At 48.3% G+C, this 21,862-nt stretch overlaps 1 protein-coding gene across 1 annotated transcript in view; it reads left to right on the top strand.

The window, feature by feature from the left end:
- The window catches only part of CSMD2 (CUB and Sushi multiple domains 2), a 548,714-nt gene that overhangs the window by 438,096 nt on the left and 88,756 nt on the right, over nt 1–21,862 (top strand). Inside the window, exons 30-37 of the mRNA XM_053921210.1 lie at nt 6,490–6,684; nt 7,516–7,632; nt 8,888–9,001; nt 15,954–16,049; nt 17,277–17,480; nt 17,902–18,026; nt 18,908–19,004; nt 20,011–20,115. Coding sequence (XP_053777185.1) covers nt 6,490–6,684; nt 7,516–7,632; nt 8,888–9,001; nt 15,954–16,049; nt 17,277–17,480; nt 17,902–18,026; nt 18,908–19,004; nt 20,011–20,115 — 1,053 coding nt within the window. The remainder of the gene's footprint in view (nt 1–6,489; nt 6,685–7,515; nt 7,633–8,887; nt 9,002–15,953; nt 16,050–17,276; nt 17,481–17,901; nt 18,027–18,907; nt 19,005–20,010; nt 20,116–21,862) is intronic.

The following is a 21,862-nucleotide window of genomic DNA, read 5'->3' as shown; positions in this document are numbered from 1 at the left end:
GCCAGGACCCCGGGGAGAGATAGAAATGGCTTTGTGCATCTAGAAGCCATTGTCCATCCAAACGCAGATGCCTGTCTTGTCCAGAGATCCAGGGCTCAGCTCATGCTGAGCATCTGGGTCTCCTGGGAGTTGTGGCTTCTTGGGTCCTTCTTTGAGAAGTGAGAGGAGCCACATGGAGAGCTGATGCAGACTCAGCTGGGCTTAGTCCGGTGAAAACCGCTCTCTGAGGTCCAACCCCACCCCAGGGCAGACAGACCAGAAGTCTTCCCATATCCTGCCAGCTCCCAAGTGGAAGGCATGCAGGAACAGTTTGGTTGCATCTCAGGGATCATTTACTTTCAAATCAAGAAATCCATTCAGACTAACTTAAGCAAAAAAAAAAAAAAAAAGAGGGCAGGAATTTGTTACTTAAAAAATGCAAAGAAACAGAAATTCAAACTAACTTGAAACCAAAAAAGAGAGTATTGTAAGAAAAACCACTAACAGCCAAACTAATTGAAGCTAAAAGGACTTCTGTGTTTTAACAATACAGATAACAAGAACTTACGACCACAAGGGAATGTGTTTTTAGAATACAAGAGCCCAAGGGAGGAAGTGTAAGGGACTGAAGTCAGTGCGGGAGGGTCAGAGGTTGAGATTACCCTCCTCTGTCCCCTGACTGCTCAGTCTCCTCCTTGCTCCTTTCTGAGTTATTTGCTATGTTCTCCTCTGTCTGCAGATTAATTTCCATCACTTCTCCATTGTCCTAAAGGGTGGCTGCCTCACTCTGGACTTTGAATCATGTCCCATTTTGTATCCCAATTCCTCATCCCAAAGGACCATTGGCTTGACCAGGCTTAAGTCAAGAGCCCACCGAGCCGTGTCATGGGAGTCGGCTCTTTCATAAGGGGCTGGGACAGACCAGGCGTTCTTACTGTTTGTTCACTCAGCACATATTTAATGAGAACCTACTAAGTGCCAGACACTGTTAGGGGCTGAGAACAGAGAAAGGAGCAAAACAAAGTCCCTGCTTCCATGGTCATCCTGGACCACCCAACATCTCTATTACAGAGGAGGAGTCGGCACCGGCAGCCCCGCTCACCACAAGGCCAAAGTGGGCCATTCCTCGGTGTCTCTGTTCAGTTGCTCCTGGAAGGTGGCTGTGGTGTCTCATCATCTTTGGACAGGCCTCCCAGGAAATGATTCTGAAGGCAATTGATCTTGTCATTAGTGGGATTCTATGAAACCACACTTTGAGGCACTTCTCATCTGAATTCACACTCCTGGGTAGCTTTTACCCTTTGCTAGAAGGAAATGAGGGGATGAGGAGGGTCCTGTCTCTGGAGGACAGTTATCAAAAATGAGTTCCAGGGAGGTTATCATCTCTTTCCAGGCCAGAGAAATCAGCAGAATAGATGAGTGGGGACCTTTATTCTCATCCTCCAACAGGCGTAGTGGCCTCTTTGTGGCAAGAACAGGCTAGGACAGCCGTGCATGAGTGTAGAGACCATTCGTTCATTTGACCTATGTTTATTGAGCTGCTTCTTCCCACCATGCCCTGTGCTGGGTACAGAGGATACAACCGTGAGCAAAATGGCCATGGTTCCTGCTCTAAGGCAGGGTATAGAGCGAGTGAGGGAAGTAGACAAACAAGAAGTGAGAAGCATAAGATGTTAGGGAAAAACAAGCTACTCTGAAAAAGAGAAATGAGGAACCCAGTTTAGCGTGGTAGTCGGTCAAGGCGAAGGGTTTGCAGAGCAGGTGGCATTGAAACAGAGACATGAATGTTGAGCAGAACCTGCTGTGCAAGTGCAGGGGTGAGATGGTGTCCAGACAGAGAGTTCAAAGCGTGTATGAGAGAATCTGAAACAACCCAGGAAAGGCCAAGGTGAATCAGCCTTTACTGGAAGGCACTAAAAAGTACCTATTTTCTCTTTCAAGCCCTTGGGAGTAACACTGAGCCAAGGAGCTGCAGCCAGATTCCCACACCTGCTCCTACTGTCACCGCTGCCACCACCCACCGCTGCCTTGGGTCTTCCTTTCTAAATTCAAAATGCCAATCGCTTCACTGCTGCCTATGTTAAAAGTGACACCTGTTTGTAGGAGAAATTCAAATGATACATAAGCATACAAGATGTACTCAAAAACTTAACATCTTCTGTCACTACCATCCCCTGAGCACCATTATTAATGGTTTGTTATCTCATTCCATATATTCTATATAAATATAAAGTAATGTAAACTCTAGGCCAGGGTTGGCCAACTTTTTCTGGAAAAGGCAACATAGTAAATATTTCTGGCTTAGCAGGCCAGATGGTTTCTGTTGTATCTGCTCAGCTCTGCTGTTATAATGTTAAAAACAGCTGTTGGGTAGTATGTAAACAAACGGGCATGGCTGTATACCAATAAAACTTTATTTATAAAAATAGGCAGGGAGCCGGTGAATTGTAACTTGTTGACCCCAGTTCTATATGAATGGGATCACACCATATGTACTAATCTGTAATATGGATGATGTTTTTTGCTTTGTTTTGTTTTTCTGTCCAGCAATATAGATCTGGGACCCCTTTCCACAGCAATCGATCAGTATTCAAAGACTTCCACTATTGTTTTATAAAGGCTGCTTATATTTCAGTGAATGGCTCTAATTCAAACTTTTTTAAAGAGTTCTTTACTGGTCAAGTATTTTGGTTGTTTGCTTGTTTTTCTCTCTCTTTTTTTATTATAGTGTTTGAAGACAGCCCTTATCTATTAGGGAATTTAAAAAGCTGGTTCTTTTATTTTATTTATTTTTTAATCCTCACTCCAGAATATGTTTATTGATTTTAGAGAGAGGAAAGGAGAAAGAGAAAGAAACATTGATGTGAGAAATATCAATTAGTTGAACCCGCAACCGAGGTATGTGCCCTGACCGGGAATCAAACCTGCAACTTTTTGGTGTACAGGACAATGCTCCAACCAACTGAGCCACCTGGCCAGGGTGAAGGTGGTTCTTTTAATTTTCCCTTTTTAGAGGTCTTGGGGTTTATTTAGTATCATCATGATGTTTTAGTCATTTAGTTTTATCATTCACGGCTGAGCTCTGGTTTGGCAGGCCGAAGACCTAATCTTGGTCTCAATTCTATTTCTTAATAGTTGAATGACTTGAAGCCTTATTTAGCCTGTCTGATCACTGCATCCCTCATCCAGAACCCGGACAGGGGTGTACCTGGTCCAGCCCACTGCAGAGACCACGGTGATACATAGATGAGATAACAGATTGCAGCGTGCTTTGGAAATTATAAAGCGATACTCCTATGTAAAAGGCTATCATCATCACCATTATCCTTATCATTATTATTAATGTGACAATGTTGGCAGATGAGCTCTTCTTGCTCTGACACATGACTAACTATAGAACAGAGTCTGCATCCTTAATGCAGTTGTTGATTTTCCCAGCCCTGAGGTATTCAGCCAATCAATTCGGCATCCATTTATTAAGCCCCTATTATGTATCAAATACAGCCAACGCTAGTGCCAAGTTCTGTGCTAGTTGCCAGGGTTAAAAGAAGATTAGGTGATGCTCTCTGTCCTCTATGAGTTCAGAACCCACTGAAAAGAAACACACTTGCCCAGATTACAAGAAAATGCCATACATGCTATAGCAGAGAAAAGGAAAACAGAAGGCAATGTTCAGAAAGCTGCCGAAGAGGAGGTAGCAGTGAAAAGTGTGGGAGTCTGCGGTACAGGGGAGGAGGGAAAGGACGTCCTGACACAGGATGTAGTTCTGGGGCAGTCACATCCATCTGGGGGCCAAATGCCAGTGCAGCAGTGACCTAAACACACAGTCGCTTATATGAGATAGAAGTTTATTCTCCTCCCTGTGAAAGAAATCCTGGAGACTGCCGGCTAGGGCTGATGAAGGGGCTTCCCCTCGGTTCCTCCTGTCTTTCTGCTCTGCCGTGCTAGCGCGTGGCTCCCATCCTCAAGGTTATCTCAGGGGTCAGATGGGGACTGGAGATCCAGCAGTGATGTCGGAATTCCAGACTGCAGGAAGGAGGAAGGAAAGGAAGAAGGAAGGGCCAAAACGCATTCTCTCAATTGTTACCTTCCTTTAAGCAGCTTTTCTAGATATCCCACACTTACCCATTTAAGAAATATTTACTGAGTGCCTACCGTGTGCCAGGCACTGGACTGCAGCAGCTCACAAAAGCTGGAAATCTGTCCTCGTGAAACCTACACTCTAGTGCAGAGTGATAGAAAAAAACAAGGCAAATGTGTAGTGCGTGAGACAGTATTGATCTCAGTGCAGGGGGAAAAAAGCAGAGGGTGACGGGGAGTGTTGGGGGAAGGAGCGTTGAAGTTTTAAATAGCTGGTCCTGAAGGTGTCACTCTCCCACATGATTTCCAGCCCCAGATTTCTAGCCAAACTTAGACATTGCGTTAAATCCTTAAAGTGGTGAGAGAAGGAGCCAGGCGGATGGGGGGAACATTCTGTACGCAGAGGCCAATGTGCCTGGAGCAAAGTTAACAAAGGAACAGTAGGAGTTGAGGTCACAGAGGGGAGGATTGGAGGCAGAATATGCAGGATGTTGAAGGCCTGTAAGGATTTTGGCTTTTACTCTTAGTGAGACAGAGGCTGTTATCTAACCTGTGTTTTTATCCTTCTGGCCAGATCTAGCTGTGCAGGAGGCTGGAGAAGGTGGAGATTTTAGCTGGTGCCTTGATACTCTGCATAAAATCACGGTTTTTTTAATTTAAGGATGAAAGTGGAGAATGGATATTGGATGCCACAGCCAGTTTTGCCTCAAATGAACTGTGTGAATTTGGTCCCAAGTTACTTAATTTCTCTGAACTTCAAATAAGATTTGACCCACTCTGAATTTATAAAAAGGGCAGAGGACATATAAGACCTGCTGACAGTTCCTGTATCTCTGTGGTTCACATATGAGTCACCCAATGGCCAGTTGGATCCTTGCCGAGCCACCCAAGCTTGGAGGGAGGATAGGTTTGATGTGGGGGTCAAGGGGACACATCACAGAGCCCCCGAGGAGCCCACCAAGGGGCCCCTACTAAGTGAGAGACTATTTTCTGGGTGTCACTTGAGTTTGAATTTAGTGGTGTGTCCGGGACCACTCCACACCTGCATGTGGGCAGAGACAAAGCGCAGGGCCGTCCTGAGGGGCCACGGCCACAGCAGCTACACTCAGCAGGGCCACAGACGCTCAGAGCCGCCTTCCATCCGTCAGCAGGCCGGCGGCAGCAGAGCGATGCACTCTCAAGCCATGGCTGCCCTTGCGTAAGTAGCTTAAATGGCACCCGGGGACAGTGACAACCATCAGCAAACTTCCCCCTGAGCCATTCTTCTCCGAAGTCTGATCCCTTCTCTTCTGGCTCTTTCCTCCTCGCGTCTGCTCTTTGAATGTCTGAGCCTCTCTGTGAACCCCCCATGTCTAGACCTCTTGGCAGCCCAGCCTCCCAGACTCGAGGGGAGCCCTGATGTTCAGTTGCATCTCCCTGATACTGACCAGCCTCAGCTGTGTCCTAACCACAGGCCTCCTGCCCGTCAGTGGTCCTGGACCAAGGAGGGTGAGGAAAGGCAGCAGGGGATGGAAGTGAGCGTTGGCTCCTGATGGTGAGGGAGGCTGTGGAGATTCAGGGCCCTGACTGGCCCTGTGATTGCTCAGACAGCATCACGTCCACTCTTGTCCCATGCAGAGGGACAGAGTGGATGCCTATTAGCCATGTCCGTGGTATGAGTGACTGGGAAGACACATAAGTACAGTATCCAAATGGAAAAGTTCTGCTGCTTTAAGGAACTAACAAGCACCCAATGCCCCTGTGCAAAGCCCTGGAAAACTGTATTGGAAGCCTGGACATACCCCAGAGGCTAAAGTGGTGTTTTCTACTTCCTTCCTAAATCTAAATATTGGTATGGAGGCACTCATAAGGACCTGCCAGGTATGGCTATGACAGCCTGCAAAGCCAATGCCAGCACCACCTCCCCGGACCACAGCTCAGGTGTAGGCAAAAGAAAGAGAAAGAAGAAAGCAGTCTCCCAAAGCAGGTGCTGCTTCCCACGCAGACAGGAAACTGAGGAGGCCTGCGTGCTGAGTGTGGGCGGTCAAACACGAGCGAAGGGGCGGACTGTGACCTTGACACAGTGACCCTGTCCGAAGCTGGGAAATGACCCAGGACCCTCAGCTCCTGCCAATCAGAGCACCACGTGCCCTCCCTGGGAGGGTGGGCCAAGGGATGGCAAAGCACTCAGAGGTGTACCTGCAGCTCCCTCCTTGGTGGATCAGGGCAAGAACGCAGGGCGAGGAGGTGAAAAGTCACTCTCCGAGATGACTTCCAGCCCTGCATTTCTAGCCAGATTCAGAGGGCTGCAGACCTGAGGGAGTAGGACCAGCCATCCCAAGTCCCCATGTGCTCTGTGGCCAGCTAGGGTCCGGGCTTCCTTTTGGGTGCTGCACCCTATAATTAGGCCACTAATGAATCTGTGTTTGTGTTTGTTTTTCTTTTTTCCAGAAAACCCACGAGAGTCATGTTTCGATCCTGGTTCAATCAAGAACGGCACGCGAGTGGGGTCTGACCTCAAGCTGGGCTCCTCCATCACCTACTACTGCCATGGTGGCTATGAAGTGGAGGGCTCCTCCACGCTGACCTGCGTTCTGGGGCCCGACGGGAAGCCTGTGTGGAACAAGCCCCGGCCAGTGTGCACAGGTGGTGGGACTGGGGTGGGAGGGAGAAGGAGGGACTGAGGGCAGGCCAGAGGCAGGAGGGGCTCTGGGCAACGGGAAGAGGGAAGGGGCACAGGGTCCTCAAAGCAGGGAGCTCCTTGGGTTCGCTGTGAATGAGAAAGGCTGGTAATTCACGAGGTGTACCCGTCCCTGTCAGTGTGTCATCTCTGTCAGATCACATAGTGCCCCTACACACAGTCAGCCATGGAAACCTAGCAGATAGGATGGAGTGTCAGAACTTCAAGAGCTTGGTGGCCACCCTAGTTGAAAAACAAGACCCCTTTGCCCAGGTGAAAGAGCTTGGCTCTGAGGTCCACCCCTGCAGAACAGGGTACCTGAGTGGGAACAGAAGGTGGCTGGGACGCATGGGCTGGCCTCGCTTAGTGGGGCCAGTCTGGGGAAGCCATAGCTCTCTACTTACGCAGACACCACCCGGGTGCAGCATCAACGTGGGAACAGCAGATTAGTTCTGGTTCTGCTTGTAAGCAGAAGAGCTTCCCCAAATGCTCCTCAGGGCCATGCCCCCAGGGACCCATGTCATGTTAATAGTGAGAGGGCCAGGATCGATGTGGCACAGGAGGGCCCGTGATAGCATCAGGGTGGGTTTGGGGCCACGTGCCAGGTCAGGGATAGATGTCTGGGGCAGGGCGGGGCAGGGCAGTGTCCTCAGAACTCCCCCGCTCCACAGCAGTGGTGGTGCTCCTCCCGACAGCCCTGCCAGGCAGAAGCCCAGGCTGGGAGTGAGCAGAACAGAGGATGGACAGCCAACGGGAGGCGCACAAGGTCACCTGCCCTCTGTCTGGTTTCTCCTCAGCCCCCTGTGGAGGACAGTATGTGGGTTCAGATGGAGTGGTCTTGTCCCCCAACTACCCCCAGAACTACACCAGTGGACAGATCTGCCTGTATTTTGTCACCGTGCCTAAGGATTATGGTATGGAGTTTTATTGTATGTTTGTTTATATGTTTTCTGACTCCTTCCAGCCCCTCGAGCCCTTCCCAATTGTATCCCAATTCCACTCTCAATTGTACCTACTCCCATTGTGGGGACAGGCAGAACAGTGTCCTATACTGGAAAACCGAGTGTGAATACCGTGCAGCGGGCTGCAGGATGCACTCCTGACACACGACCGACTGACAAGTCGGCCAGAACGGCGGGGGGGTGGGGGTGGTGAGGGACTAGGCAGGGCTGAGGGAGGGCAGGGGCACTGGGCTGCCCAGCACAGCCCAAGTCTGAATAGATGTGCTGCAGATCCAGGCCAACTGGGAAGCCAGGGATGGGTGGCCAAGGGGCAGGAGGAGGTGAGGAGTGGGGTGGAGCCGGGCTTGCAAATACAGGTGAGGGAGCTGGGAGCCGCATTATCCCACTATTCCGTCTGAGACCCGGAGCCTGGTCCAGCAGCTATAAGTAAAACAAGCAAGAAAAAGATCCTGAGAAGACAGAGAAATCTCCAGGTTCCAAGAATCCAAGGTAAAAAGGAGCCAGGCTTGTCACCTGGTTGGCAGTGGGGACAGTCAAGAGTCCTGCCAGCCCTGGAGGACTTGGGAAGTTCCTGAGGAGCACAGGCCAGTTGTCGCTGGGCAATAAGCTCACCAGCCCAGCTGCTTTCTCCCTGGTTCTCTTTGTAGGAGGAGTAAGAACTATTTCTAAACACAGTTGGTGTTGGACGGGGCAAAGGCCATCGGTAGATCCTGACCACCTAGGGGAGGAAAGGGGCAGCCTGCAGAGAGCTGGCTGCTTAGTCCCAAGAGATAGCATAGAGTGGGTACAGGGCAAGGCCACCCATCAGGGACAAGGTCCTGAGGTCACATGGAAAATGGGGGATGTTACCCAAAGCCCTTCTATGTCCTTGAGTAGCTGCTGTAGCTGCTGTCTGGGAAAGGAGTAAGATTGGCTCAGTGCCACGGCCACCAACCTAACCACTGGAGGCACTTCTCAGTGTCATCTTGACCCGCATGGGAGAATGCCAGCCAGCCCTTCCCAGCCCCTGCGTCCCTGGGCCCAGGCCCGGGCTAGTGTGCTAATCAGCCAGCAGAAAGGCCCAGCAAGGAGTTAGCCCCATGACCCAACCACTTCCTCTGAGGTTTCCCTCTTCCTGACCTGGGGTCGCACAGACCGCCACTCCTTGCCCCCAGCGTGGCCGCGCGGGCTTCCCCACTGAGATCTCCACCCCATGTCTCCTCCACAGTGGTGTTTGGACAGTTCGCCTTCTTCCACACGGCCCTCAACGACGTGGTGGAGGTGCATGACGGCCACAGCCAGCACTCCCGTCTCCTCAGCTCCCTGTCGGGCACCCACACAGGTACCCCGGGCTAGGCCAGGGATGGGAATACGGGCGGGTCGTGGGTATCATGGGCATCGCAGGCCAGCTCAGAGGGAAGAGGCCCTGTAAGCCTGGCTCCGGGTGGCACCCCGCAGTTCTGTGTTGGTCCCGTGCCCTGCTCTATCACTCCACAGCCAGCTCCCGGTGGCCCGGACCTAGAGGGGGGCTTCGGAAACTACTCTTACCCCAGCTGCGCCGGCACCACCCCCGTGGGGTGCAGCGTTCCTGTCGTTTCGTATTTAACCTCAACATGTTTTTCTCATTATAAACATACTGCATTTTCATTGCAGAAAACTTAGAGCCCACAAAGAAATAATTATATAGGGAATTAAAGTAAATAAAAGCCACCCAGAAAGTATCATTGAAAAGATGGAGTGTATTTCCTTCCAGTCTTTATATCTACTTAGACTTAATCATTTACATGTTTTATTGAACATGGTAATATACATATTTTTAATTGAAATATTCATTGTGAATGTTACTCTGTCATTATTTTATTCTGTAATAGGATTTTAAAGTGCTGCATAATAGTCTATCATATAGTTATTTAAAACGTATGTAGTGAATTTAAAGTCTGTGTAATGAACATAGATTGTTTCTAATTTTTCACTTTCATGAGTAGTAATTCAGCGCGTTACACGTGTCATTATACTCACCGGCACCACCTTAGAGTGTCTAGAAGTGGGATTGCCACGTTAAAGGGCATGTGAGCTCCCTAATTCTTTTTTAACAGATTGTCAAATACACACCTAGAAAGTTCTTGCCACTTCGCTCACCAGCAATGAATAAGAGGGCATGTTTTATCCTCACAAAATTAGGTGATTAAAAAACACAAAAGCATTATCAGCTCGAAAAGTGAAAATGGTATCTCATTTTTCAATCTGCCCTTTTTATTACTAGTTAGGTTAACCTTTTTATAATGAAATTATTAGCCCATGCATTTTTTTATTTGGAATCTCCTTTCGAATTAGTATTGATTTTTCTATTAGTACTTATTTTCTTATTTATTTAGTAAAGCGCCACAGTGTATAACATATATGTATTATGTACTATAAAAACCTCTTGCCTCTATAAGGTGCTGTAAAGAGCCTTCCCCGACAGTCTGTCATCTGCCATCTGGTTTTCTTCCGGGTGTGCTTTCCTGTCGGAAATCTCAAATTTCCCATGGTATCAAATCTATCAAAGTTTTTCTTTTATGGTTTTCTTCTTGACTTTCATGCTGATGAAATAAAAATTCCTCTGTGTTATTTTTTTACTTCTTTTTAGTTTCATTGTTTTGCTTTAATAACTTTGGAATTTATTTTGATATATTATTTGATATAGGGAATATGATCATGTTCTTTCAAGTTTAATCGGTTGTCCTAACAGAAATTTCTAAGTGCCAGATTTACATATATGAAATTTGTATAAAGGAAAGGTTATGTTTCTAGACTTTTTATCCATTTCCTGTGTCAGTTTATTCTTATATCAAAAAGCTTTAATTATTGTAACATTATAACAATGTATAATATTATCTTAATTTTAAACATATAGTAAGATAAGTCCCCATAGACATTCTTTGTTTTGAATTCATTGGCTTTTCTTGCTTAACTTTTGCCTCCAGATAAACTTTAAAGATATGTTGCCAAGTTGTTAAAAATTGCATTGGAATTTTCGTTGGAATCTATTAAACTGACACAACTGGCCGACTGGGGGAGAACTGACACGGATCCCAGCGCACAGGGTCCGGCGTTGTGGTTGCAATATACTAATACACACGGACTACAGAAATCCTGTGGAGAAGAAGGGGCTGCGTGGCCACTCTCCAAGTTAGAGAGAGGACCCCGAGACCCCTGCCTGGATAGGCTTTTATTGTTTTTCTAGGCCCCTTACATCAAAGAAGGTCTTCATTTATTATGCATAGGTTTGTTTTGGGTGGTTATCTTTTGCAGACAAAGGAGAGGATGTCGCTGAATACATCAAAGAAGGATATTTGCAATGTAAAAGAAGAAATGGTGGAAAAGGGCTCTGTTCCATACCTGGAAGGTCTAGCTCAGATTTTGGGAAGATAAAGATACTCAGTAAACATTTGCTGCCTCAGGGTGAGAGAGTTTTTAGCAAGAGCAAGTCTCGTTAGCCATCAAGGTACAATGCAGGCCTGATTTCCCACTGAAAAACCTATCCATGGACATGGGTCCTGCCTGCCAACCTCGCTCCCCACTGGCTTTTCCGAGTGGGGGCCGAGCCACATTTCCCACGCTCGGAACGGTTCCCCACAGAGAACACACCTCTTTATAGCAGGGACCCCTCTTCCCGTCCAGGAGCGCGGTGTGTCTCTGCGTTTACTTACCGTGTGTAACCTGGGGGAAGGTGCTGTAATTTTCCTTTAGGCAGTGTGCATTCTTGGTCAACTTTATTCCTTAGATGTTTCATGGCAATTTTTGTTGCTACTGTAAATGGGCCTCCCCATGCTACATTTTCTAACTGGTCTTTGCCAGTGTGTTGGAAGACTGGTATTTTTCGTGTATTCATTTTATAAAGTCATCGAACCTTCCATAACAGTGTGAACACTGCCAGCCGATTCCCCCGGGTCCTTTAATATCCTCTGCAGATAAATTTGTCTCACTATTTTATCTCTTCCTTTTCGGTGGTTTTTCTCTTATTTTCTTCCACTGTTATTGGTCTGTTCAGGTATCTTACTTTGTTATGAGTGTTGATGTTTTATGTTTTAGTAAAAAATTCATTTTGTCATTATTTTAACTTTAGCAACATTGCTTATGTCATACGCTACTATGATGCCATTTAATTTCCTTCCTATTAGTGGTTGTAGCTCCTGCCTTTACGATGCTGAATGCTGTATTCACAGTTCCCCTTTTTATTCAGCTGGACCAGAGGTTTTGGTTGTTTGTTTTGTTTTGATTTATTTTTTACTGCATCTACTTACCAATTCTTCTGTGGAGTAGGTTGTTGTATTCTAACTAATTAACCTCTGCCTTCTTTTTTCATAATCTCTCTCCCCATTTTTTCTCCAGAGTATTTTGTTTTTGTTCTAACATCTTGAATTGAGAGCTTTGTCTGTTATTTTCTCTGCGCGGTAAAGAGCATGTTTACAGCAATATATTCACCTCTAAGCATAGTTTTGTCTCCCAGACATAAATTTTGATATGTACTATTTGCATCATCATTACTTTCTAAATAACTCATGATCGAATTTTACTCTTTTTTTTCCCAGGGGTTGTTTAAGAACATCTCTTCCCCCTCCCCCCCTCCTCCCCCACCAAGAACTCGTTCTTATTACATTCGTGTTGTCTTCTGTTTTTATGGCCATGTGGTTAGAGAATGTAGTTTGTACCATTCTACTGTGGGGTTTAAATGAGGCCTTCTCATTAGGCAGGGACATTTTTTTTAATTCCCTCGGTTTCTGAGAAGAGTGCAGATTCTATGCAGGGTCGAGATGCCACAGAGAGAGGAGGGGTGAGCTCAAGCCCCGCAGGCAGGCTCGCTGCCTACGCTCCTTAGATACCTGAGCGAGTCCCACCTCCTTGTGAGGTACCTGCAGGTACAACACTTGACCACTCTGAGCTTTAGTTGCCTCATCTGTAAAAGGCAGAGAGTAAAAGTTCCACCTCCTAGAGCTACTGTTGGGATCCAGTGAACTTTGTAACGGCCATTAGAACAGTCTTGCTCAGTTTTGTTATTCAGATCCATTACAGCAGTGGTTCTCAGTCAAACGATTTTCTACACCACCACCCCACACATTCACGCCCAGCTGGAAGTGTAATCGGGACCTCTTGAGGTAGGATGCTTTTTCAAAATCTCTTGGTGGATGGATGGATAGGTAGATAGACAGAGGTATAAGCAGGTATAGATATAGGAATATAAGGTACAGGTAGAAAGAAATAGACATGTATACTTTTAGAACTTACAGATATAAATGTGGATATAGACATAGTTGTAGATATAGATGTACAGGACCAATAGAAATAGGAAAATGGGTAGGTAGATGATTGATTGACAGATAGATAGATAGATAGATAGATAGATAGATAGATAGATGTATGTATAGGGCCCATAGACATCAGCATCAATATACTCAGATCTTATCTTACTCCTCATTTGGAGAAACCCTGCTGATGAGCCCCTGGTACCGCTGGGAGTGACGTGTGCCCCTGTTCGTACCGTGTGTTGGGCAGCGGGGAAGCGTGAGCACCATTGCTCAGCACGCTTCACTTTGTTCTTCTATGTGATGTGTCAATGGTAGGGAGCGCTGAGTGAAAGGACCTCCCACTACAATTGTGGTGTTTTGTTGTCTTCTTTTGTTTCTAACAATTGTTGTGTCTGTGTTTGCCTCATACATCTTCCCTCATTTTCTCTGAGAGTTTTTTCCTTTTAAGAGGAAGTTTACTTACTGATTTTACAAGTGCAACATCTGGTCTGCTATCAGTCACCTTGCTTTGTTCTTTCTGGGGTTTTTTGTTTTGTTTTGTTTTGTTTTTGCTTTGATTTTGCCTCCTCACATTTCCAATCATAACCGACCCTCCTCTAATTTCCATGTTTTTTAAAAATACATACTTGGACTTTAAATGTTATTGTAATTATTTTTAAATGCTGGACTTCTTCCCCAACAACGCGTTTTCACATTTGCATTAAGTGTTGTTACCTATTCACAATAATTATTTGGGTTCGACTCTGCTTCGTTCCAGGTTGTCTTTATCCCTGAAAGTTTTTTATTTCCCTACTTTCACTCAATTTTTTAGGAGGGCTCATAACCGCCATACTGTCTGCCACCCTGTACGTGTGCGAATGCATTTCCTTTGACATATTATATAAATGACAGCTTGACTATAAATCAAGTTATGGGTCACAGACATTTTGTTTCAAAACTGCAGTGTTCGTTCCACTCTATTCCAACAGCTGATGTTACAGGCAGGTTGGCGTCCAGCCTGATTCTTTATCTTGTGGGTAACCTGTGCTCTTCTCTCTAAATACCTGTCATATTTTTTCTTAATTTTTAAAATCGAAAAGCTCAGCAGGATGTGTTGCGGTGGAAATCACTTCTCATTAATTAGATCCGGCACTTGGTGAACAGCCTCAGTATGAACCTCGAGTCTGTCTTCTTTTCCTTCAATTTCTCTTGTCTTCTGTCTCTCCGGAATTCTTAATATATGTATATTGGATTTTTTCATCTATCTTCCATGTCATTTATTGTTTCTCTCTTTATTTTAATCTCTTTATCTTTTTTCTGCGGATTCTGGAAGAATTTTCTTCCAGAATTTAATCTCTGTGTCGCTGTTCAACTTCTGCAGAATCCGGCTGCCCTGTGCTAGCGTTTCTCATCTCTCTGAAGCCTTTGCTCACCTCACGTCTTTCCTCTGGCATGCCTCCCCCCTCTGATTTCACAGGTGCAGTGCCAGATTCTTGTGACAATTATGATTGACAGTCTCCTGAGATTTTGCCTGTTCTTTGTTGTAGTTCATATAAAAATATTTGCTTTGGTTTCTCAGGGTAGTTTGCTCCCTTAAAACTTTGGGCTATTTTTGTACGTCCAGTGATCTTGCTGCACCCTTGCTTAGCCATGGAGAGGGAGGCCCGCATACATCCAGGAATGGGAGTCTAGATGGGTTCTGTCAGAGGTTATGAGGGTCCTCACCCACATATGTCAAGCCACACGGTGGGAGGTTGGAAAAGTTGAGTTTTGTTTTACTTACATGCATTGAGAGGAGGAGGTAGAGATAATAAGGAGACACTTTGCCTTCATGAGTTTTTTTTGTTTTCCACTTTGGCAGCCAAGAGTTAGCTGGGCAATGGCTCCTAGCCAGGCTCAGCCATCTGGGTCACATGCGAGTCTCAGTGTGCTGTGCAAAAGGCTGTCCACTCCCTAGGGGCAGTAGCATCCCGTCAGCCTCCTGCAAGCACTGGTGGGCCCCGGATGAGCCTCCGAGTGGCCCCTCGGCTGATGCCAACTCCAGCCCTCGCTCCAGTGGAACTGTAGCTTGGCTTTCTGAAACCCCTACTTCCGTTCTGCTGGTGGAGTCTGCAGCCATTCTCAGGGGTCCCTAAGGCTTCAGAGGGGCATCACGCAGAGTGGCCATGCCACGGCCTCCACCCCATAGTTCCTCCACTTCCACAGGAAGGTGATGATGACCAAGACTGTGCTTCCTGGCTGCAGGTCTGATCATGCCGCCCTTACCCCCACCCGTCTGTACCACACCACGCAGGAGCCACACCTTCTCTCCTGATATAAAGTTAGGGCTAAGTCGGGCTCCCCTAACTTCCTGGGCCCATTTAGGTTTTCACCAGTTTGTGCGTTATGGGATGGGTGACAACATGTCCTGCTTTGCCTGGGACAGTCCCAGCTTTCACTGGGTTGTCCCAGTATAATTATTAATAGCATGCCCTTTGACTCTCAGAAGTGTCCTAGTAGGAGCAATAAATTACAGGTTCACTCTGGTTATTGATCATTTCACGGAGAATCTGGGAAAGGCCAGTTACTCTCAAAAGATCCCAGCACCATCCTTCCCAGAGCTGGTGCTTTTTCTTGCGTCAGACCGACGGCCGCTTTCCCCGCAATCCACCAGGCAGTTTGGTAATGGCCTTATCCTCAGGCTGGGGGGTCACCAGCTCTTTAGAAGCTTTCTCCTCTCAAGGCAGGTCATGTCATCCTTCTGGACCTCTCCTTCTCGACCTGTTAGCTGAGGGCACTGAACCCTTGTCATGCCAACTTCACGTTGACTGTGGGTCATGATAAGACCATGGACACTACGGCCTCCTGTGAACTTTAAACTGAAAAGTGCAGTGAAGATGTGAGGTTTCGTTGCAGGAAGAGCTGGGATGTGGAAGGAAGTAGGGCGAAGGGCATGGGCAGCCCCTCCTTCCTGGCCAGGATTTCATCTGCTGGGCTCAATTGCTGGACTCACTGTCCTCCTCTCCTATTCCCCTCTTATCTTGGCAGGAGAATCACTGCCCTTGGCCACATCCAATCAAGTTCTCATTAAGTTCAGTGCCAAAGGCCAGGCACCCGCCAGAGGCTTCCACTTTGTCTACCAAGGTATGCAGGACGTGGATATGGGAGGGGGGAAGGGAGGCTCCATTTTTCAGTGACTTAGTGACCAAAGGAACTGCGACCTTTGCTCCTTAGTCTGAGCCTTATTCTTAGGGTATGGGCGATACTTACTAGTTTAGGAGGGCAGCTCCTTGAAATTTGGTTGAATTTTATACATTCATTTACTCAACAGACAATTCTTGGACCAAACTCATGTTAAAGGAGGGGAGAAAGCAGACATGGGAAGCTAATTCTGCCCCCCACACTGTGTGGTACAGCCCCAATGGCACTGGGAAAACCAGCCCAGGCCTCCTTCCTAGACTCTGTCCTGTGGGGCTTGGTTTTATCCACAAGGCCCAGGCAAGCTGCGGGAAAAACACAGGCTTGGCAGTGAGGCGGACATGGATTTGAACCCCAGCCCTGCCACTTTCTCACTGGGCGCCCATGACTCCAGCTCCCGGAGCCCCAGGTTGCTCCCCTATTAACTGAGGGTAATAACATCACCTCAGTGATAGGATTAAGAGAGAGTTCACAAAGAGCTGGCAACAAGCGGTCATCAGTGTTTGCTCCCTTTTTTACTGGCCCTGAAAGGCAAAGGCTGGCAACATCCTGGTGTTCACCTGCAGGCCCCTACCTCTCCTTGCCCAGGATAAGGCCCACTGTCGAGGGCCTAATGTCAGTGCAATTCTATTTATTCAGTTGCGCAGGTGAGCTGCATTTTGAGGTGCAGGGGGAATCCTGCCAAGAGGGACGCTGTATCTGGGCCTAGGTTAAAAGGTCCTACCTACCGTTGTGGGTAGGGAGAGAGGAGATTCAGGTGACGGAGATCAGAAACCTGGGCAGGTCTTAAGGCACATGGGAGAAGAGGCCAAAAGCAGGTGACAGCGCTGAAGTGGAGGAGGAAGGGCCATCCTCCCTGTGAGGGCGTGTGGGACCCTGACCCATGAGGGGCATCACTGGGAAGGCAAGAAACACAAGTGGGCCTGAAGCCTGGCCGGGGACTCACACTGCCTCCCGTGGCTTCCAGAAGCTGTGCTGCAGCATTGCGTGTCTGCCTTTATTTCAGTACACGGGTCTCATCCTAGGAAGCCCCCTACCTCTGCTCTAAGGGAAAGTGCCCAGAGCTTGTCTGGGTCCCATCCAGGCTGTCAATTCCAGTCCAGTTGTGAGTCCATCCCCAGGCCAGTTTCCGGAGGGGAGAGGCCTGCCCTTCAGTGCCCTTGTCCCCTGCAGCGGTACCCCGAACCAGCGCCACACAGTGCAGCTCCGTGCCGGAACCCCGCTATGGCAAGAGACTGGGCAGTGACTTCTCTGTGGGGGCCATCGTCCGCTTCGAATGCAATTCCGGCTATGCCCTGCAGGGGTCCCCAGAAATTGAGTGCCTCCCTGTGCCGGGGGCCTTGGCCCAGTGGAATGTCTCAGCGCCAACTTGTGTAGGTGAGTACCTGGATATCTGGGACTTGGGAGGGGTGGCCGGCAAACAGTCCTTTCTCCCTGGGGGAGGCAGCAAGACGCAGCAACTACCCCAAGCATACAGCAGCCCCTGCCTGCCCACATAACTCAGGTCACTAGTCCTGTGGAGCAAATGTGAAAATAACAAGGAGGAGGAGCTAGGGTTGCTGGGGAATTGGGGCAGGGGGGGAGGAACAGATGTGAAGGGAGGTACATGGGTCTAGACCCCTGAAGAGGATTGCATGGGGAAGAGTCATGGGAGAGGGAGGGACTGAGGCCCGACTGGAGAAGCCAGCAGGGTGGGGGTGGGAATCACAAGCAGGCTGGGGAGCCCTGAGAAAAGCCTGTTTGGGGAGGTTCCCGCAAACATGGGGGACCCACAAAGACCAGAGCTGCTTCCTCCTAGTGCCATGTGGAGGCAACCTCACAGAGCGCAGAGGCACCATCCTGTCCCCCGGCTTCCCGGAGCCCTACCTCAACAGCCTCAACTGCGTGTGGAAGATCGTGGTCCCCGAAGGTGCCGGCATCCAGGTAGGGGCGAGGAGACATCTCCATCAGGCAGGTGGCCAGGAGGAGACATAGCCCTGTCACTGCCCTTCAGGCCAAGGGTGGAGTTGGGGCCCACACACCGAAAACTACCACAGCTCATGGCCCAGGAGCTTCGCAGGGCATGAGGAGAGAACCGGGTTGAGGCAGGAAGGAGGAGGGGTGGGCACAGGCTCGGGCCATCAGGGATGGCCAGAAGTAGGAAGTGGGCCTGAAGCTGGAATACAAAAATTGGGGAGGATTCATAGGAAATATTTTTCAAATGGCTCGAAGGGTTTTTTTTTTTCTTAAGATTGTGAGGGATAAAAGCAGGGACATTGCAGGTAAAGGGAAGGAGCAAACCAAGAAACATGGATAGCACACCAGGCACACACCTAGGGTGTCACACCTGCAGCCTGAACCCCTGAACTGCAGGAACAGAATTAGGGCCATAGCAGGGGCCCAGTGGTTAGAGCCAGGTGGGGGAGGCCAATGGGGCAGCCACGAGCAGGGACTGAGGGCGGACAGCCCAGCAAGGAGCGGGCAACCGGCTCATCGCTGCAGGACGTCCAATGCAGTCCAGACAGGAAAGCGGGCAAACCTGAGGAATGTTCCAGAGACAGAGAGAAGGCCAGTCAGCCTGAAGTGTTCCCACTTCCTGGATTTCTCTTCCCCGTTCACTGCCTTGTAATCATTCATTTCACACGTGTCTCCCCACTGGGGACAAAGAGCTCCTCGAGGGTAGAGGCTGCATCTTACTTTTATTGGAAGGACCTCGCTCAATGCCAGGCCCACAGTAGGTGCCCAGTGATTGAATTAGTTACATGAAGAGAGGGAGGGTGGGTAGCGGGCTGTCTAACCAAAGTTCACTTCCTCTGCCCTCCCAGATTCAAGTCATCAGTTTTGTCACCGAGCAGAACTGGGACTCCTTGGAAGTGTTTGACGGAGCGGACAACACTGTGACTATGCTGGGGAGTTTCTCAGGTAAGGCGGGACTTCCGGGGACCTAAGCTCACAGGGTAGTAGTGGACGTTACTATTATTAATTTTATTATTATTAAGATATAATTCACATAACCATAAAATTCACCATGGTAAAGCGTGCAATTCAGTAGCTTTTAGTACATTCACTAAGTTCTACAGCCATCACCACTGCCCCAGAACGTTCTCCTCACCCCAGAAAGAAACCAGGTCCCCATCTGTACCCACTCCCCATAGACCCCAGCTTCTGTCCCCTGGCAACCACAAACCCACTTGCCATCTCTGTGGATTTTCTTGTCCCAGACATTTATATGTGGCCCTCTGTGTCTGGCTTCTCTCACTCAGCAGGACATTTTCAGGGGCCGCAGGTTGTAGCATGCAGAGCACTTCGTCACGTGGACAGACCTCGTTTTGTTTACCAGTCATCAATCAGTTCACAGGCATTTGGCTCTTCACACCTGTTAGCCAATTATGAATAATGCAGTTATAAACCCTCCCATACCAGTTTCTATGGGGACATGTGTTTTCCATCCTCTTGGGTGTGTACCGAGGAGTGGAATCCCTGGTCCTATGGTAATTCTGTGTTTAACTTATTCGCCATTGCAGTGGTGGACTTCAGGCCGCAGTTGGTGTGTCTTTTAGCCCAATGACCGGTTCATTACTTGGGTCTTCTAGGCCCCAGATAAAGTGTCTATGCTGCCTGCATTGCCCAGATAAGGAGACATGTCAGAGCCATTTTGAAGGTGGCTGGGGGGGCAACCAAACTCATAGGCCCCCTGAGGAGCTCGCCCTGCTGCTGCTGGCATAAGGCTCTGCCACTGCCCGGTCTGTAGAAAGTTGGCTGGGGTCTCCCACCTCCTTTGGACATTGGAGACCCAGCACTCTGAGAGGTGCTGGTTTGTCTTTTAACCAGTGAGATAGTGGGGACACTTGGGGGCCTTGGGAGCAGAACAGCATCAGGTAGCAAAAGCAGGAGACTAAGCCTGAGTGGTGCCTGTTTCTTGCCCCAGGTACAACCGTGCCTGCCCTTCTGAACAGCACCTCCAACCAGCTCTACCTTCATTTCTACTCAGATATCAGCGTGTCGGCAGCTGGCTTCCACCTGGAGTACAAAAGTGAGCATCCAGAGTCTCGGCTGTGTACAGGGTTCAGGGTGGGAGCGGACAGGCGCAGAGTCCCCAGGAGGAGTAGGAGTCCTAATGGGGCTGTGTTTTCTCCATCCCACTTGCCTCACCCCAGACCTAGGTGAGGTCGCTAAAGCCCAGAGAAGGTCTGAAACCTCCTCCAGCCTGCACAGCCAGCAAGTGGTAGAGGCGGGATTCTCACCCAAATGTCAGTTACTCAGAAACCTGTGCATTCCTTCAGTGTCCATGCCAGGAATGGGAAGGGGGCCTGGTCATTGGCCTAGGCCTGGTATATAATTTGGGCTATGAGAAAATAGAGATCTTGTCCTCCAGTCCTAAAAACTGTCCTCTCCAACTTCCGCTTATGTGATGCGAATTGTCTTCGGAAATGGGGAAAGGCATGATCGGCTTGGCTGTGTTTGACAGCGTGGGCCTGTGCAGATGGGAGCCCCAGTGGGTGCTAGAGGCCTGACAGGGTCAGCACTGGGTGGAGGCAGGTGCCCAGCTGGTCTTCAAAACGATTGAGCTTTATGCAGGGAGTTGGGAGAGAATTCCTGGGCCCAGGGATTCTTGTGGCCTGCAGGGACCGAAGAGTGCACCTAGTAGGACAGACCTGAGGCAGCTTGAAGCAAAGACCCCGCAGGGAGAGGGCAGGACAAGGGTCTCTGAGACCCTCCTCCACAGACCTAGAGGCTCCACTCAGCTGGTGGTCCGAAGTATCCACACTTTTCTCTTTTACCCTCTTTTCTCTGTTTTTTGCAGTTTTGTGCCCCTATCCAATATTTTAATTTGAGTCCTTAAATACTCCCAAGGATCTTCTCTTTATTTTCTTTTTCCAAAGACATATTTTCTTCCTAAATCTCTTTGTCATTCTACTGTGTCATTTCCAGGAAAAATTCTCCTCCTCTCAATTTTTTTTCCAGGGAGCTGGTAGTTTTCTCAGTAGCTAATGTTTTACCGTGCACTGTCCTCTCACGGTGGGAGAAAGCTAGGGGAAAACAAAGGTCCCCATTAGTATTTGGAGACTGAAATTCCTGGGAACCAAAACCCTGTAGTTATATTTTTGTTTTATAGATAATCTACGAAGAGCTACAGAAAAAGAGAATTAATTGCTATTGTACAGGCAAATGGTTTTGAAGGGTACTGAAAAGTCATATCTACTGCTATGACTCATAGTTAATGTTTATTTAATTAAACTGGAAGTGGAACAATTAGGCTTTCAAAAGTAAAAAATTACATATGGTAAAAAGTAATTCTTCCTTCATTGCCAAGATGGCTTAAATAAAATCAAGATGTGCAATCTAAGAGAAATTAGAATGGACTTTTCTCTGTCTCCCTCCTTCTTTCTCTCTCTGGTCTCACTTTTCTCTCCCACCATACTCTCTTGCTCTGGCTTTCTCTCTTTTTCTCGCTGCCTCTCCTCCGTCGGTCTGTCACTGCGTGTCCAGTGAGAAGGTCTTAGGTTACTAAGCTGGGATGACCCCCTTTACGTACTGAGCTGCATTCTACTTGGAGTGCAGGGGGAGTCGGGAGAAATAGACAAGATGACAACCGAGATGAAGTGCTTCAGATTCAGTGTAATTATGGTTTTAATTCTGCCCTTCAGGTCTTTTGTCCCAGCTGCTAAGATTTGTGGACATACAGCGTTCATTTCAAGCATCACATTCACTTCTTAAGAGCACATGCAGGACAGGAATTGCCTGGGAAGAGCATGAGAGAACTTTCTAGAGTGGCAGTC

The sequence above is a fragment of the Desmodus rotundus genome, chromosome 3 (genome assembly GCF_022682495.2).
Source record: "Desmodus rotundus isolate HL8 chromosome 3, HLdesRot8A.1, whole genome shotgun sequence".
NCBI lineage: Eukaryota > Metazoa > Chordata > Mammalia > Chiroptera > Phyllostomidae > Desmodus > Desmodus rotundus.
This window is presented reverse-complemented; position numbering and strand designations above follow the sequence as displayed.